Source organism: Ostrea edulis, chromosome 3 (genome assembly GCF_947568905.1).
Source record: "Ostrea edulis chromosome 3, xbOstEdul1.1, whole genome shotgun sequence".
Taxonomy (NCBI): Eukaryota; Metazoa; Mollusca; class Bivalvia; order Ostreida; family Ostreidae; genus Ostrea; species Ostrea edulis.
This window is the reverse complement of record NC_079166.1, coordinates 95,235,160-95,253,910: the sequence shown is the minus strand read 5'-3', so window position 1 is coordinate 95,253,910 and position 18,751 is coordinate 95,235,160. Positions and strand designations below refer to the sequence as shown.

Here is an 18,751-nt window from a genome sequence, read left to right as displayed (position 1 = left end):
GCAGTTTACATGGACACCATAAAGGAAACATCAACTCCATGCGTTTTCAGTTTTGCGAAAACTAGTATTTTCATTCAATAATATGAATAACGAACAGTGACCACCCTCATAATCCCACAAGGAATACCAAATAAAGAGTTGTGCAAACACGGACCCCTAAACACAAAAGAGGTGAGATCTGGTGTCTAGGAGGAGTAATCATCCCCTGTCAGTCGGTTACAAAGAGAGTACAAGACCTGTAAGATTTGAAAAGAAGATTTATTTATGTTCAAAAATCAGCAACGAGTGATACATCGTACATATCATCATAACAACATTTGAAGCGCCAACTCTATCGTTTAACACCAAAGAGCCCTGTATACGTGTCTTCCATGAGGTTCGCCGTGTCGTCACCCCACAGACCGGTTCATCAACAGTAGAAAGACCCGTTGTGCATAAAAAACTTGTACTGTGACAGCTGCAGTTTCATGGGGTTTGGCTCCTCTTGTTTCGTCTTTGACTAATTTCCGGGGTTCTGTCGTAAGTTTGAAGGTCTCTATGCGCAATAAAAACAGCTTTCTTGAATTGGAATAAACATGCAACCTTTATGTGGTTTCAATTCACACAGTTCTTCTTTGCGAGGTTTATTACATTTGAGTGCTTTGGCTGTGACAGTTGTCCGCTTCAATTCTTCCAAAACAGAGTTCATTAGTAGTTTATGTTCCTCCAGCCAATCAAATGCTCTGAGCATTTGTATCCATACTCTTGTCCTACAGATCTAGTGTTTGGACGATTAGTTTTATACATGATATCGCGCGTGTATCCTAGATGTCTGTCACAAACTCACTGCTCTGTCTCTGATCCACAGTCTGAGAACTGTCACAACCTCACTGCATGCTATGGCACTGATCCACAGTCTGAGAACTGTCACAACCTCACTGCTATGCCACTGATCCACAGTCTGAGAACTGTCACAACCTCACTGAAATGTCTCTGGTCCACATTCTGAGAACTGTCACAACCTCACTGTCACAACATCACTGCAATGTCTCTGATCCACAGTCTGAGAACTGTCACAACCTCACTGCTCTGTCTCTGATCCACAGTCTGAGAACTGTCACAACCTCATTGCTCTGTCTCTGATCCACAGTCTGAGAACTGTCACAACTTCATTGCTCTGTCTCTGATCCACAGTCTGAGAACTGTCACAACTTCATTGCTCTGTCTCTGATCCACAGTCTGAGAACTGTCACAACACCACTGCTCTGTCTCTGATCCACAGTCTGAGAACTGTCACATCACTACTCTGTCTCTTGTCCACAGTCTGAGAACTGTCACAACCTTACTGCTCTGTCTCTGGTCCACAGTCTGAGAACTGTCACAATCTCACTGCTCCGTCTCTGATCCACAGTCTGAGAACTGTCACAACCTCACTGCTATGCCACTGATCCACAGTCTGAGAACTGTCACAACCTCACTGCAATGTCTCTGGTCCACAGTCTGAGAACTGTCACAACCTCACTGTCACAACATCACTGCTCTGTCTCTGATCCACAGTCTGAGAACTGTCACAACCTCACTGCTATGCCACTGATCCACAGTCTGAGAACTGTCACAACCTCACTGCATGCTATGTCTCTGATCCACAGTCTGAGAACTGTCACAACCTCACTGTCACAACATCACTGCTCTGTCTCTGATCCACAGTCTGAGAACTGTCACAACCTCACTGCTCTGTCTCTGATCCACAGTCTGAGAACTGTCACAACCTCACTGTCACAACCTCACTGCTCTGTCTCTGATCCACAGTCTGAGAACTGTCACAACCTCACTGTCACAACCTCACTGCTCTGTCTCTGATCCACAGTCTGAGAACTGTCACAACCTCACTGTCACAACCTCACTGCTCTGTCTCTGATCCACAGTCTGAGAACTGTCACAACCTCATTGCTCTGTCTCTGATCCACAGTCTGAGAACTGTCACAACATCACTGCTATGTCACTGATCCACAGTCTGAGAACTGTCACAACATCACTGCTCTGTCTCTGATCCACAGTCTGAGAACTGTCACAACCTCACTGCTCTGTCTCTGATCCACAGTCTGAGAACTGTCACAACCTCACTGCTCTGTCTCTGGTCCACAGTCTGAGAACTGTCACAACCTCACTGTCACAACATCACTGCTCTGTCTCTGATCCACAGTCTGAGAACTGTCACAACCTCACTGCTATGCCACTGATCCACAGTCTGAGAACTGTCACAACCTCACTGCATGCTATGTCTCTGATCCACAGTCTGAGAACTGTCACAACCTCACTGTCACAACATCACTGCTATGTCACTGATCCACAGTCTGAGAACTGTCACAACCTCACTGAAATGTCTCTGATCCACAGTCTGAGAACTGTCACAACCTCACTGCTCTGTCTCTGATCCACAGTCTGAGAACTGTCACAACCTCACTGCTCTGTCTCTGATCCACAGTCTGAGAACTGTCACAACCTCACTGTCACAACATCACTGCTCTGTCTCTGATCCACAGTCTGAGAACTGTCACAACCTCACTGCTCTGTCTCTGATCCACAGTCTGAGAACTGTCACAACCTCACTGCTCTGTCTCTGATCCACAGTCTGAGAACTGTCACAACATCACTGCTCTGTCTCTGGTCCACAGTCTGAGAACTGTCACAACCTCACTGTCACAACATCACTGCTCTGTCTCTGATCCACAGTCTGAAAACTGTCACAACATCACTGCTCTGTCTCTGGTCCACAGTCTGGGAACTGTCACAACCTCACTGCTCTGTCTCTGGTCCACAGTCTGGGAGTTGTCACGGTTCCTGGCGATATTTCCCCTTCATCTGACGCTGTCTCACTACTCCCAGTGTCGTTCTCATGTATATACCAGTGGCGGATTTAGAGGGGCGCAGCCGCCCCCCCCCCCCCTCCCAAGGTAAGTCGCGGTATCTTGTTTCGGAAAATGTACTAAACGATAAAAGAATCAATAATTTATTCCACTCCCGGAGAAATAAATGACAAAATCCTTTGATATCTTGAATTACTTTATTGGGAGAACTTAATTTTTTACAAAAAAACCTTAAAAGTTGGGTCATTCTATTAATTTCACCTTTTTGAAATGATAGAAAATAGTACAAATGACTTAATAGGAGAAATATTTCAAGCCCCATAAAATCTGTAAAATCCAGGAGCTTTCGGAGGCTTCGCCCCTGGACCCACTGCCTCATAAAGTGCCCCCCCCCCCCCCCCGTAACCACAATTCCTGGATCCGCCGCTGTATACCCAGTGGTTTCCACCTTTTCAAGTAAGTGCTGGAAATCCTCGTCGTCAGCCCATGCTGACACAAGTGAATGATACTTGGCACTGGCTGCTTGTAAGACCTCTATTTTTGAGATTACATTTTTGATCCTTTCATGGGTTTTTAAATATATTTTCATCATCACCAGCAGCTTTCATGGAAGTGCTGGAAATATACTCATCTTTTATACATGTGTAGCGGTCAGCCGGGTTTGATCGCCGGTGGCCAAATAGGTCAGTTATAAAAGAGAGGGGAAAAAAAAAGGTCAGTTAATAGAGCACCTGACTCGAGATTCAGGGGGCCCGGGTTCGAATCCCGATCTGGTCCGTTGCATTTTATCCCTTCCTGTTACATTTGTATTATTTGTATTGTAGAATTATACACCTAATGTGCATCAATTACATGTATATCAATGTATTAGGTCAATAGTTTAGTTGTATTATTTGTATTGTAGAATTATACACCTAATGTGCATCAATTACATGTATATCAATGTATTAGGTCAATAGTTTAGTTGTATTATTTGTATTGTAGAATTATACACCTAATGTGCATCAATTACATGTATATCAAAATAACACCTTATCACAATGATATAGAGTGTAATTTACAGAAGAAGCAAATGAAACAATGGAACCTGGGAATGTAATTTGAAAGAAATATAATTTCTGCTTCCCTTGATCATAATATACTTTTTGATTTTACAATACATTGGTTTTGTCAATGCATTAATACATATTTTCCGGGGTTTTTTTTTCCGTTCCGTTTTTCGTTCCGCGTTTTAGCGACACCCTTCAAGCGTCTGAACGACGTGGGTTTATTTACAATCATGGCCGTCATATTTGAAATGAATCATGATGATAGAGATTTATTTGGAATTTTTGATTGATTACCGGTAGTATTTTGTCTTATATCAACTTTGTTCAGGAGTGACGTTTGCATGCAGTGCTAGAATGAATTGAGGATTGGAGAAAAATCTACGATTGATAAGTTTTTAATGCAACACGCGTCCATGACGACAAGTGAGGACAGGTTTTAACATTCTGGGTAATTCAAATTGGGTAAGATTTACTTACGCATTGTGTCCGTCTCTGTGGGATACTATTTTGCCGACTTGATCGGCAATTTCAAAAACCATTATTCAAACTGTTGCCCATTAATCCAAATTTTAACATTAAGAAATCTGAACTTAAATGCAGTTGTGTTCTTTAGAATTTTCAGGTTATTTATTCTGCACATGATATTTGTAGTTCTTTATTACAGCAGTCAAGCTGGGCTTCGTTATTATTGCCATTGGCAATTTTTTTTTTATAAAATTGAGGAATGAAATTCAAAGGAGTGGTAAAACTCAGATTTGCAATAATTTAACTTAAACAACAAGTTTGGGAACACTTCCCCTGTGGCAAGATCTCGCTAAAATACAATTATCTCACTTAGAGAGAGAGTATATAATATATCCCGTACAACTGAGTAAAACACATGAGGAAAACATCTATTCGTGGTTCATGTTAAAAAGAAGAAAAATTGCCAAGATGTCCTATACTACTGCAAATATATATTTAAAGCAAAAGTACTCAACGACGAGATTTTCATTGGATTTCAGCGTGTTTTCCCTTCATGCGTAAATGGTATGGGATTTCTTGACTGTTTTATCAATTTTATAGAGGCAATCTGTGACACGGTGATTGAGGGTGTGTTGCACTTATTCAACATTTCACGAGATTTGCCATTATTTTCATTCAAAACAACAAAACACCTATGTATGTTTATTTTTTCAGTAAAGTGGGACAATCTCGTTCCCAACCTGTTGACTGTAGTGCTGCCTGTCTTGTGTTTTCTTTTGTCAGCTAGTCTCTGTAGTCCAGTGTGAGCACTGCTTTGAACCTTTATAAATCTTATAACTTAATCAATTTGATATATCATGGTATATCACCTTGTAGACTTGTTTTAGGGACTGAAGCAATCGTATAAAGATGGCACAAAGAAGGTCCAAGATGTCAAAGAAAGAGTTTGACGATCAATTCGAAGCTTTTTTAAAAGAGGTAAACTTCCTTGGAAATCTGTTAAAAATGATAAATGCTCTTTTGCAACTATAATAATATAATTATGCAATTCATTAAACTTTATTAATCAAAGTTTATAATTTAGTATGAAATATGTATTTAATGCTACTCATGGTTTTTAATAGTGTCAGAATAAGAGTCAAAGATGAATTTTATACTATTCCAGGCTTGTGAATAAATTTCAGCTAATTTGTAGAACATTTAATGTCTATTAAGTCTGTTTAGACAAAGTGCTCAGAATTGGAGCTGGCAAATTGATTTTTTTGGGGTCAAATTTGTCAGTCCTTCCAGGTTATACATTGGTTAAATTGAAGTTTTTATTCAATGAGAACAATTTTAACTGTTCTAAATGAATTCTACTTCAAATACATGGTGGTGAAATTAGGCAGCTTTCCTTTACAAAAATATTCAATAATTCCCAAAATGGTATAAAAAAAATTCCAAGGAGATTGAAATGATTAAAATTTTATTTCTAATTTATAATTCAAATTTTGTAACAGTAGCAAATATTTGAAGTACGAAATACTATTGCATCAATAGGGTCTTAATGAGAGAGAATATTAATATCAACAGAATGTTTTTGTCATTTAATCAAGCGTTTTAGAACGTCAAGTTCACAGTTTCATATAATTTCATGACAAATGTGCTGTGTTGGATAATTTAAAGTAATATGTAAAAATGTTCGGAAAAAAGCTGTAGTTTGCAAAAGATCCATAGTTTTAGGAGGAATTCAACATAGAAAAATTACCGATGTTGTTTTTATCCAAATCAATAGGACATGGGTAACTTTTTAAATTGGTGTAAAAAAACCCACTGATGTTTCAATAATATGTTATAAAACTGAATTAGATCTACTTGTTCACACTGCCTTCTATATTGTTGTATGGAGGGCTATACATCTATATTTGATGTTAGAGTTTGTGTTACGTAGATTTATCTATTTATACGTATGATGTTCATCAAAGATAGTTTGTATTGGCGTGATTATACTGCTACTTACAGTCGATGTCGTCAGAAGAGTCGATGGACTCCTCCCGCGTGGCTAAATACCTGAATCCCCCGAAGAAGGAGAAGCACTGGTGGATGGAACAGGATGATGATGATGAACAGGACATTGGACGAGGTATTTCTGGAGTTGAATCGTGTCATCATTTAAAGCACTGTACATGACACATGTTGTGATATTATGATATATAAACATGATAAATGCATGATAGACATGATAGATTGGCAACAAATAAAATGTTACACAAAATCGCATCAGGCATGTGACATTGTACGTTAGGGCTTCATTAGACATGTGACATTGTACGTTAGGGCTTTTAAAATCATTTCGTTCACTATTCCATTTCAAGATGTACAGAATACACACAATAAACGTTATTTTTGTTTATTTTGCATCAAATTTTATAGCTGTTAATTAATGTCAAAGTCAGAATACATTCCAAAGTAACTTGAAGGTCAGAATACATTCCAAAGTAACTTGAAGGTCAGAGTACATTCCAAAGTAACTTGAAGGTCAGAATACATTCCAAAGTAACTTGAAGGTCAGAATACATTCCAAAGTAACTTGAAGGTCAGAATACATTCCAAAGTAACTTGAAGGTCAGAATACATTCCAAAGTAATATATTTAGACAGTAATGTTATGTAATATCAAGGTCAGTTTATGTTATGGTCGGGTTACATTTCACAGTCATGTTAAGGTCAGAATATATTCTGAAGTAACATCAAATCCAGGTTGTATAATGCGAGAACAAATGCAAAGAGAATGTTTTTTCTTACTGCAGTTGTCACTGAGGTGCATCAATACGGAATATCGGAACTAGAAAATTTTGGAACTCTTCAGATAAAGAAGTTACGAAAATTATGCGTCACTTGGGCAACTCTTGTATAGTGATGGCTAAAGATGACTCATTTCTGATACAAAAATATCTGCCTGGTTTAAAGATTATTTTTCAGAATGTTCCAAGTGAACGTCCTAGTACCAAAACATGAGTTATTGGATTAAATTTCTGATGTTTGGTAGCAGAGATAAAACAAAAGAAAAAGTATATTTCCTACTTTCCTACACCGTATGCACTTGTGTGGATATTTACTTTATGAGATTTTCTCGAGTCATTAAAACAACTGACCGCTATGAAATGATATGATATGATTGATCACAATAAATTATTTATAAATTGATCTACAGAAATGAAATGTACATGTACCCCCCCCCCCCCCCCCCCCCCCCCAGTACATGTTAGTACATGCAAAGATCGATTCATTAGCTGGTCACTTGATATAGTAGCGGTGAATGATAGTGAAAATGCAAGGTTAGATCGATGAGTCCAACTCATGAAATGAAGAATGCCACCCCCCTCCTTTTACTATTAGGGGTTTGGGCAGAAAACTGCTTTTCTTGCTAACTAAGATTTTTCATATAAATATAACAGCACTTTTTTTTCTTTGTTTGTTTCCCACCCCCTCAACTCTCAAAAACGATGCTAAAATGTGTCTGAACTCATCATATCTGAGAGTAAATAAGTAACATGTGCTTGTTTAGTGAAAAGTTGTCCAAGATAACACAGAAAACGTGATCTCGTTGAACATACTAAATATCAAAACCAGGACAGAATCGGAGACGAAATAATGGTTCCGATATTCCGTATTCCATCTGTAAAATATGCAGTGTATAGGAAATTGCACATGTTTGAGAAAATTTCAGTATGGTCTTTGATTTGAAAGTTGAAATTGTTTATTTGCTTGTTACCAGGGCTAACAGCCAGTGGTAAGAGCTTTTTCAAGAAAAAGAAACCTGAGCCGGAGAGCAGCACACCCATCAGAGAGGACCAGACGACGTCCATACGAGACAAGAAACCTGACCTGGACAGTTCTGATGACGGGAAAAAGATCATAAGTCCAGCAGATCGGCGGGCCAAAACCAAACGAGAGGTATGCACAAAAACACAAGAGAGAGATACGTAAAAAAAGAAAAAAAAGAGAGAGAGAGAGTTGTGTAAATAAAAAAACCAAGAGAGAGGTATGTAGGGGGAAAAAAACAAGAGAGAAGTACGTAAAAAAAAAAAAAAAACCGAGAGAGGTGTGTAAAAAAAAAAAAAACAAGAGAGAGGTACGTAAAAAAAAAAAAAACGAGAGAGGTGTGTAAAAAAAAAAACAAGAAAGAGGAACGTAAAAAAAAAAACAAGAGAGAGGTACACAGAAAACGGGATATATTTCCTGTATTCATTCGAAATTACGTAAAACTTCAGGCCTGGATTTCTCGAAATCAACTTATGTCAAAACTTAGACATACATGTAAGTCTGAAATTTTACTCAAATTTTGACTGCTCAAATAAAGGAAAATTGAAACTGAAGTTTGAGATTTTACAATAAATTCAAGCCCGATTCTGTAACATCTTGGCTTAGAAAGATAGGTTGTACTGTATTTGGAGGATACACTTTGTTGTGTGGGATACTTCTGACTACAGTCGTTGTGTCTAACGGTAATAAAGATATCATCTTCGCAAGCCAAGTATCCAATTCACTTACTCTCATCTCATACTCTGAGTAAAAGGTGAGAGTTAGCGAATCAGATACTTGACTTGCGAAGATGCTTAAAGTGTTTTATTACATAAACTACAATATAATTCTTTAATTCAGACATTTCCCAATTCAAAGTTTCACTTTCAGTATGGCTTGGGTTAGTAAGGTCACTCAGGCCAATTTACTGGAAGTTTTAGAAAACAGAGATTTATCGATCATAGTGTTACAAAATTTGATAAAAAGAAAATTAATATTGGTTATTTGACTGTTTTTGTTATTACTGAATTACAGAATAAGTGTGATTGTTCTGTGTTTTGGAATGATACCTTGAATATTTCTAGGTGTACAATAATGTTTGTTTTGTGTGATGTCTATTATATTTTTATATATATTCATGAAATGAATTCTCTGAACAGGTGTTTCTCAGTACTTTCAGTACTTTGATTATATGATGAATTCTTTGTACTAGATGAAAGCAAAAGGAGTACGGGGAAAAACAGACAACTCAATGAGCAAGGATTCACTGGAAGACAGTGAGTATTTATTAAAAAAGAAATGTTTACATCAACCAACACAATGACTATATGGGACATACCATAATCAACTTGTGATTTGAGACCTATCTGACTGAATTCTGAACAGGTGCTTTTTGTGTGCTATAGTAGAAGAAATATTGACATGTAACCCACACATTGTGTATATTTTATGTATTTTTACTTTGATTAGTATCTGAGAAATCCGAGGAAGAAAGCACGAAAATGAACGACAAGTAAGATACTCTTTCTGTCCTACTTTCATTTTACTCTTTCTTTTTATCAGCTGGATGTAATTCTATACACATACTTTCATTTTTCTCTTTCTATTAATCAGCTGGATGTATTGTAATTTGCACATACTGAAGCACTGTTTAGATTTTGGTTTAGACTGTTATTGATGTCATCTTATAATTAAACTTCATAGAAGTCAGATTGAAATGAAAGCTGTTATGATGTGTAAATGTCAAGGTCAATCTGTGTTTTGTAGGAAGGGGCTGAGTGGGACTAAAAGCAGCACAGGGCCCTCCCACAGAGCAGGTAAGGACAGGGGTATGATTTGTTCTTTTTCTCAGAGGAAATCCTCCGACTGGCTCAATTTTGGTAAATAAGAAACACTCTGAGTTTGATTGAAAGGGACAAAAAATGATATTTTCCAGGTAGGGGGAGGTGTCCCCCCCCCCCCCCCCCCCCCGTCCCCCCCCCCCCCTTTGACTAGTTTTCCTTTGTTTTCTGAGGAATTCAGTCACAGTCCAGGTCCAGTCTTACTAGTGTTGGATGTTGTGTATTCACATTCACCTGTCTTACTGGTTTTGGATGTTGTATATTCACCTGTCTTACTGGTGTTGGATGTTGTGTATTCACCTGTCTTACTGGTGTTGGATGTTGTGTATTTACCTGTCTCACTAGTGTTGGATGTTGTGTATTTATCTGTCTTACTAGTGTTGGATGTTGTGTATTTACCTGTCTTACTGGTGTTGGATGTTGTATATTCACCTGTCTTACTAGTGTTGGATGTTGTGTATTCACCTGTCTTACTAGTGTTAGATGTTGTGTATTCACCTGTCTCACTAGTGTTGGATGTTGTGTATTCACCTGTCTTACTGGTGTTGGATGTTGTGTATTTACCTGTCTTACTGGTGTTGGATGTTGTATATTCACCTGTCTTACTAGTGTTGGATGTTGTGTATTCACCTGTGTTACTAGTGTTGGATGTTGTGTATTTATCTGTCTTACTAGTGTTGGATGTTGTGTATTTACCTGTCTTACTAGTGTTGGATGTTGTGTATTTATCTGTCTTACTAGTGTTGGATGTTGTGTATTTACCTGTCTCACTAGTGTTGGATGTTGTGTATTTACCTGTCTTACTAGTGTTGGATGTTGTGTATTTACCTGTCTTACTAGTGTTGGATGTTGTGTATTTACCTGTCTTACTAGTGTTGGATGTTGTGTATTCACCTGTCTCACTAGTGTTGGATGTTGTATATTCACCTGTCTCACTAGTGTTGGATGTTGTGTATTTACCTGTCTTACTAGTGTTGGATGTTGTGTATTTACCTGTCTTACTAGTGTTGGATGTTGTGTATTCACCTGTCTTACTAGTGTTGGATGTTGTATATTCACCTGTCTTACTAGTGTTGGATGTTGTGTATTTATCTGTCTTACTAGTGTTGGATGTTGTGTATTTACCTGTCTTACTGGTGTTGGATGTTGTATATTCACCTGTCTTACTAGTGTTGGATGTTGTATATTCACCTGTCTTACTAGTGTTGGATGTTGTGTATTTATCTGTCTCACTAGTGTTGGATGTTGTATATTTACCTGTCTTACTAGTGTTGGATGTTGTATATTCACCTGTCTTACTAGTGTTGGATGTTGTGTATTTACCTGTCTTACTAGTGTTGGATGTTGTGTATTTACCTGTCTTACTGGTGTTGGATGTTGTATATTCACCTGTCTTACTAGTGTTGGATGTTGTGTATTTACCTGTCTTACTAGTGTTGGATGTTGTATATTCACCTGTCTTACTAGTGTTGGATGTTGTATATTCACCTGTCTTACTAGTGTTGGATGTTGTATATTCACCTGTGTTACTAGTGTTGGATGTTGTGTATTTACCTGTCTTACTAGTGTTGGATGTTGTATATTCACCTGTCTTACTAGTGTTGGATGTTGTATATTCACCTGTCTTACTAGTGTTGGATGTTGTGTATTTACCTGTCTTACTGGTGTTGGATGTTGTGTATTTACCTGTCTCACTAGTGTTGGATGTTGTGTATTCACCTGTCTCACTAGTGTTGGATGTTGTGTATTTACCTGTCTTACTAGTGTTGGATGTTGTGTATTTACCTGTCTCACTAGTGTTGGATGTTGTGTATTTACCTGTCTTACTAGTGTTAGATGTTGTGTATTTACCTGTCTTACTAGTGTTGGATGTTGTGTATTTACCTGTCTTACTAGTGTTAGATGTTGTGTATTTACCTGTCTTACTAGTGTTGGATGTTGTATATTCACCTGTCTTACTAGTGTTGGATGTTGTGTATTTACCTGTCTTACTAGTGTTAGATGTTGTGTATTTACCTGTCTTACTAGTGTTGGATGTTGTGTATTCACCTGTCTTACTAGTGTTGGATGTTGTGTATTTACCTGTCTCACTAGTGTTGGATGTTGTGTATTTACCTGTCTCACTAGTGTTGGATGTTGTGTATTTACCTGTCTCACTAGTGTTGGATGTTGTGTATTTACCTGTCTTACTAGTGTTAGATGTTGTGTATTTACCTGTCTTACTAGTGTTGGATGTTGTGTATTTACCTGTCTTACTAGTGTTAGATGTTGTGTATTTACCTGTCTTACTAGTGTTGGATGTTGTGTATTCACCTGTCTTACTAGTGTTAGATGTTGTGTATTTACCTGTCTTACTAGTGTTGGATGTTGTGTATTTACCTGTCTTACTAGTGTTAGATGTTGTATATTCACCTGTCTTACTAGTGTTGGATGTTGTGTATTTACCTGTCTTACTAGTGTTGGATGTTGTGTATTCACCTGGCAGTTTATATTGGGATGTTTATAATTAAGAATTGATTGGAATAATGGTTTTATGTTAATGTGTTGTAATGTTTTAGTTGTGGGCGGGTTTCATGTTATAGTTGTGGGCGGGTTTGATGTTATAGTTGTGGGTGGGTTTGATGTTATAGTTGTGGGTGGGTTTGATGTTATAGTTGTGGGTGGGTTTGATGTTATAGTTGTGGGTGGGTTTGATGTTATAGTTGTGGGTGGGTTTGATGTTATAGTTGTGGGCGGGTTTGTTGTTATAGTTGTGGGTGGGTTTGATGTTATAGTTGTGGGTGGGTTTGATGTTATAGTTGTGGGTGGGTTTGATGTTATAGTTGTGGGTGGGTTTGATGTTATAGTTGTGGGTGGGTTTGATGTTATAGTTGTGGGCGGGTTTGATGTTATAGTTGTGGGCGGGTTTGATGTTATAGTTGTGGGCGGGTTTGATGTTCATGTGTGGTGTACATGTGATTGTTGTGATGTATAGCTATGGGTGGGTTTGATCGCTGGGGCCAGATTCGCTTTTGGTCGCCATACTCCGTCCCTTTCTTGTTACGCTATATGCCTGGGGTCCATGTCTGTATTAAATGTCCCTTTTTCTCTGCAGGCAAAAACACAATGCCCGGTATGGAAACCTTGGACGAAATTGCAGAGAAAGAGAAGTTTTTTCAGGTGATTGTCTTTTTCTAATTCAATTAAGTCGCACCTTTATGAATTGAATTCCGTACATCAGCTGTCGTAATTTGTGGAAATTAAAAAAAAAAAAGATAAATGTATTTATCACTGGATTCCTTATTTTATAACGTATACCTGTTGTTCATATCTCTGTGTTATTTAATGCGTTTTCCTTATTATCAGTATTTGTATTATTTTATGTGTTTATGGAATTATGTACATTCCATTTTATAAACATTAGCTTTTGATGGAGAAATTAAACTGCAAAGTACACAATCAGTAATAATGGCCGACTCTTCATCGATGAATACGCTGTGTGTTTACGAAGGAATGAAAGTTAAAATTTTCGTATTTTATTTGATATAAAGTTGGGACAGTTCACTCAGTATAAACCAGTACAATGCAGTTTATAGCGTAAAGTGTTCCATACTCTTGCTTTATGTCGTATGAAATATTTTCATTCCTTATAATTTAGTTTAGAAAAATGGATTTAATGTAATTTGAAAAACAATTAGAAGGGAAATTTGAAAATTTTATGATACAGAGCAATATTTTATAGCAAATAAAATCGAAACAGAGGAACTAAATGTCTTGCAACATCAACCCTAGGACGTCAGAATCCGCGACTTAATGGCTACTTTGTTTATACGTTATAAAGAATGTTGATAGAATCAAACAAATCAATGGAATTGTGTGTTACAAGTTGAATTAGATTATCTGAACATGATGTCACAAATGTGTGATGTCACAGCATCGCATTGTGTGTATGGGGATATGACATAGATGTGTGATGTCACAATTGATTAGCATCACATTCTGTGTATGAGGATATGACATAGATGTGTGATGTCACTATTCTGTGTATGGGGATATGACATAGATGTGTGATGTCACAATTGATTAGCATCACATTCTGTGTATGAGGATATGACATAGATGTGTGATGTCACTATTCTGTGTATGGGGATATGACATAGATGTGGTGTCAGTAAAATCGATGTCAGAGTACAGAGTCGTATTTTCCAGGACTTAGAGAAGAACGCGACGGGAGGGACTCTGGATTACAGTCGACTCAACCGCGACCTTAGTCAGAGCGCCACCACCATGTCACCAGAGGGCGCCGCTAAAGCTGCCGCCACTCTCGCTGCGCTGGAGGACATCGAACAAGAGGATGGGTCACTGATCCCCCCACCCAAGTCTGAACCAGTCACTGATCATGTAAGGTCCCACCCTCTGTTGTACTATACGTAAATCTTTTTGTGATCAACTGTGTCATTTACACAATGGATAAAAGATATCAGTTTCATCACTGATACCGAATCTTTATCTAATATGTGATATTTAATGGAAAATCATTCTGAATTTGTTGTGGTTATCAGATGTTTATAACGGTGGTAATTTCATGATTAATCTTTGTAGAATTTGTACATGTCTGATATCTTAAGGTAATTCCACCCTTCTAGAATTATAGGTTCAATCTTATATTTGATTGTTGATTCTTCAAATAATATATCTTTGTAACAAATAAAAATGATAGAATAAGTATGTTGCAGAATTAATATTTTTTTTTATCAATTACCACACATATACCTGCTATCAACGACAGAAAATTGCAATTTTCCTTAAATAGTATTCATGAAACTGTTTCTTTAAAAAATATACAAAATGTTTGTTAAAATTAAAGGAAATCTATTGCATAATGGACTTGATAAATAATTTAACAAAAACAGAGTTATTGCCCTTGGATTCAATATTTTAAAACATATAATTGATTATTCATATATAACTTAGACTTTTGAAATATTTATGGTCAACAGGATTTTTTACAATAACTATAATTGAAAAAGACTCCAACAAAATTCATGTTTCTGTCATGCATAAATCTTGTTAAACCATTGACTTTGTGAAATCTTATGATGTCACAGGAGGGTGGAATTACGTTAATATGGACTCTATGTCTTATTACAGGACCCGTCTATACAGAAACCCAGCATGTTGTCCAAAGGTAGGCAGCACTATGTATGTCATTAATGATGGGAATATCACACCCGAGAACACTTTTGTGAATAGAAAGGGAAGGACATGTACAATGATAATTTTTAAATTAAAAACTGTTACAATGAAATTAACTTTTTTTCAGGGAAAAAATACTGTTATAGTAGAAATTTATCTCAAGAAGGTTAAAAGCTCACCAAGATTTAAACTCACTATCTAAATATACATATCAGCTGTCACATGTTAAAGGAATGAACTAACCACCAAGGGAACGAAAGTTAAAAGGACAAGGAATATAAGACCGATATTTAATTCTCCATAATTAGATTATGACAATGAGATAATACATCAGTTTTGAAATTTCCATGTGTTACTCTCAGACAGATGTATTTTCTTCTAACACAAATGATCCTGTGAATTTGTGATTGTCCTCAGGATGCTGTGCAACTTTTTTATGAATGGACAAATCAATGGATAATGCGTGAAAGACATGAAATAGAAATCAATGAAAGGTTGATTTAGTGCAAATATTATCAAGTTTGGATCTCAGTAAAAAATTATTGAATTTACTTTATAGTCACATGACTTTCTGTCTCACCTGATTTTACTATATTGTCACATGACTGTCTGACCTGATTATACGTCTACATAGTCACATGACTGTGTCACCTGATTTCATTCTGTAGTGTCTCTGATGGACTCTATGGATTCCACGATGAACACGACTGGTTCCCCGAAAATTGGGGGCACTCTGCAGGAAGCAAGGAAATCTGGTCTGGATGATGTGGACGGTCATCTTCACGTCCAGCAATCAACACCAGGGTCATTTAAAACAGGCACAGGTAGGAGAGGGTGTTTGGAGAGATTTTCTGGGTTATAAAGCTTAGGTAGGGTGTTCTAGTGAGTTTTCTTGTTGTTGGGGGTCAATGTGAGGGGTGTATAGGAGGAAGTGTTTACTGAGAGAGTGGGGAGGATCTAGGTTCTAATGTCTACTTAATCAATGGTGATAGGGTTTTACTGGAGAATAAAGAGATTTAGGAATACTAAGTGTGGTGACATGCTAAATGGGGAAGTTTGTAGAGTTTTAACAAATAACTATTAAGCTGGACTTTGATAACTTTGTGATGGGAAATTACCTTGAAAATGTATTTGTTAATTCTGTTTGCTTGTCAACAGGGAAGCGATCAAGTAAGAAAATGCTTTAGATACTTAACAGATAGCATGGTATACCTATATATATTCTGTAGAATTATAAATATGGATTTATCCACCTAAACAGGAAGTGTTGATCAGTAGGAGGACTTCCTGTTTAGTAGTAGTAGACTTAGTTCAGTCGTTCACTGTAAAACACTAGAGTAGGTGGATACAGTGAACTCTAGTCTTGTTTTGTGTTTTTTTCCTGACAATGTGTGTAGGGAGTGGGTATTAACTATTGGTTACAGTGAATTGATTGCTAGAGTTTTCGAAATCTTGATGTGTGGGGAGTTGTATTGTGTGTAATGGGTAATGGGTGACATATTCTATACAGGGAAATCTTCACCCCCTTTTTAATTTCGCCCATTTTACCATCTTCATAGCTGATCAAATTTAAAATCAGGAGAATTTTTATCAATCCTTCTGATGTAGCGAAAAATGGCCCTGGATGAATTTTGAATGGAATGAAATTGTATTTCCATACATATAGGCGAAAATAAAGTGGGTGAATTTTTTCCCATATATAATACACATATTATGATATTTAGATAGCAATGCACTTTTGTAAAAGCATTTTATTAATAACGTTTAAAATCGATATTTGTTTATGATGATAACACTGTAATATTAAGCCTTGTAATTCACGTAAATCAAAATGCAGTCAGAGACGTGAGTAAAGAGATTGACACGTGGTTCATTTTGATTGACACGTGGTTCATTTTGATTGACAGGCGAGTTCAATGCCCATATGTCAGGTATACCAAGTCATGTGATCATCCTTCATTCAGCGAAATCAGTTTTCATAGAATTCTAATTCTCACTGTTCGACTGACTCAGAAATCAAGTTTTATACCTGTCAATTTACCTGCTTTTCATTTCAAATCGCAGTGGTACAATTCAAATTTTACGTTGCGTTCAGTGAGTGTGGTATTTCTGCTTTACAATCTATGGTCGCGTACCTTAAAAATGTTTAATTTTAGGTTTTAAACGAATTCTATTATTCTATTAATCATGGTGATTGCTTTTTAAATGTATGGAGTATCTGTATACATGTACGTACAATGTAGCTGTGCGTTGATTATTTAGAAATGCAAGTTACTGGTCTTTTGGATATGATCTCGAAAACGGAGGTCGCATTTCATGGTAGGCACTGCCTCTGTGAAGAACCCTCATTGCTACAGCACAAAGCTACATGTGTAGGTTAAAATTCTGCGAAACTTTGTCTGAAACTGATGACATTTCCACATGTATGAAAAATTCAACAAGCCATCTGATAAATTATGGAAGGCATCTAATTCATTATTTGAAATCATTATTCATTTATTTGTTAAAACTATAGTTTTGTACCATGTTTAATATATAGTCACTAGGTTTTCCTTACTGTGAATTCACAATTAAGCATACATTGAAATTTACAAACTAAATACGATTCATGGAGTTCAATGTTATGTGTACTTTATATGTGTATTAAAAATTTCATTTGTGTTAATTTCATTAATTATCTTTAAAACAAATTTATTCATATCGGCAGCATTTTAATTCATAAAGTTCAGAGCATTAACATTTTTGTTAGATGTGGTTTGAATGTCACTTGTTTGCTAATGCAAGTTTTACAACGAAAGTCAAATGTATGGATCAATATATATATTAAAACTTGAATATGATATTTATACGTATTGACTGATCGAGAGTGAATACCATATAACTATATCAAAAAATGTCCAATTTGTTTCATAATATTTATAATCAAACAAGTTTTCTGTAAAAGTTTGCTGTATTAATTGTGTGTTTTATTCTAAATTCTTTATCTGAAGAAATTAATCTTGAAGAAATATGATATGAAAACTAGTTCCCTTGTGTGCAGGTTTTATGGGAACCAACACCAGTAATGAAATTGAGGCTCTCCATAAGGCGTTGCGGGAGGTGGGCTTGTCTCCTACAATAAAGAATGACAGTCAGGCCCTGGACTCCTCAATGGCCAACAACTCTGAACTTCTGCAGAAAATTCTGTCAGCTGAACCAGAGAAAGGTAAACTCCAATGTTATCATATATCTGTTCTGACAATTCTGTCAGTGAACCGAAGGCAACCTCCAATGTTAAAATACTATATCTGTTCTGACAATTCTGTCAGTGAACCGGAGGCAACCTCCAATGTTAAAATACTATATCTGTTCTGACAATTCTGTCAGTGAACCGGAGGCAACCTCCAATGTTAAAATACTATATCTGTTCTGACAATTCTGTCAGCTGAACCAAAGAAAGTGATTCATGTATCTCTCAAATTTTGTTATCTGATTGTCTGTAGGAAAAATGAAATATCATACAAGGAAGACCAGTATTGATGGATGACCCCATTTAATGATCAAATCCCTGATGAATGGTTTCATTTCTGTTCATGTGAAGAACTTTTAATATG

General features: G+C 36.8%; 1 protein-coding gene across 6 annotated transcripts in view; it reads left to right on the top strand.

Annotated features, from left to right (window-relative positions):
* The first annotated feature begins 4,100 nt into the window (after positions 1 to 4,100).
* LOC125675810 (centrosomal protein of 162 kDa-like) overlaps positions 4,101 to 18,751 on the top strand; it is a 42,026-nt gene continuing 27,375 nt past the window's right edge. For 2 of the 6 annotated variants that reach the window (XM_056159461.1, XM_056159460.1), the window contains exons 1-12: positions 4,113 to 4,357; positions 5,248 to 5,338; positions 6,362 to 6,482; positions 8,117 to 8,295; positions 9,356 to 9,419; positions 9,613 to 9,655; positions 9,910 to 9,959; positions 13,078 to 13,142; positions 14,172 to 14,363; positions 15,114 to 15,150; positions 15,827 to 15,982; positions 18,199 to 18,363. In XM_056159461.1, coding sequence (XP_056015436.1) covers positions 5,270 to 5,338; positions 6,362 to 6,482; positions 8,117 to 8,295; positions 9,356 to 9,419; positions 9,613 to 9,655; positions 9,910 to 9,959; positions 13,078 to 13,142; positions 14,172 to 14,363; positions 15,114 to 15,150; positions 15,827 to 15,982; positions 18,199 to 18,363 — 1,141 coding nt within the window. In that variant the 5' untranslated portion in view covers positions 4,113 to 4,357; positions 5,248 to 5,269. Of the gene's footprint in view, positions 4,358 to 5,247; positions 5,339 to 6,361; positions 6,483 to 8,116; positions 8,296 to 9,355; positions 9,420 to 9,612; positions 9,656 to 9,909; positions 9,960 to 13,077; positions 13,143 to 14,171; positions 14,364 to 15,113; positions 15,151 to 15,826; positions 15,983 to 16,316; positions 16,329 to 17,065; positions 17,090 to 18,198; positions 18,364 to 18,751 lie in introns of all 6 variants that reach the window. The other 4 variants (XM_056159455.1, XM_056159456.1, XM_056159459.1 and 1 more) reach the window with 4 other exon arrangements.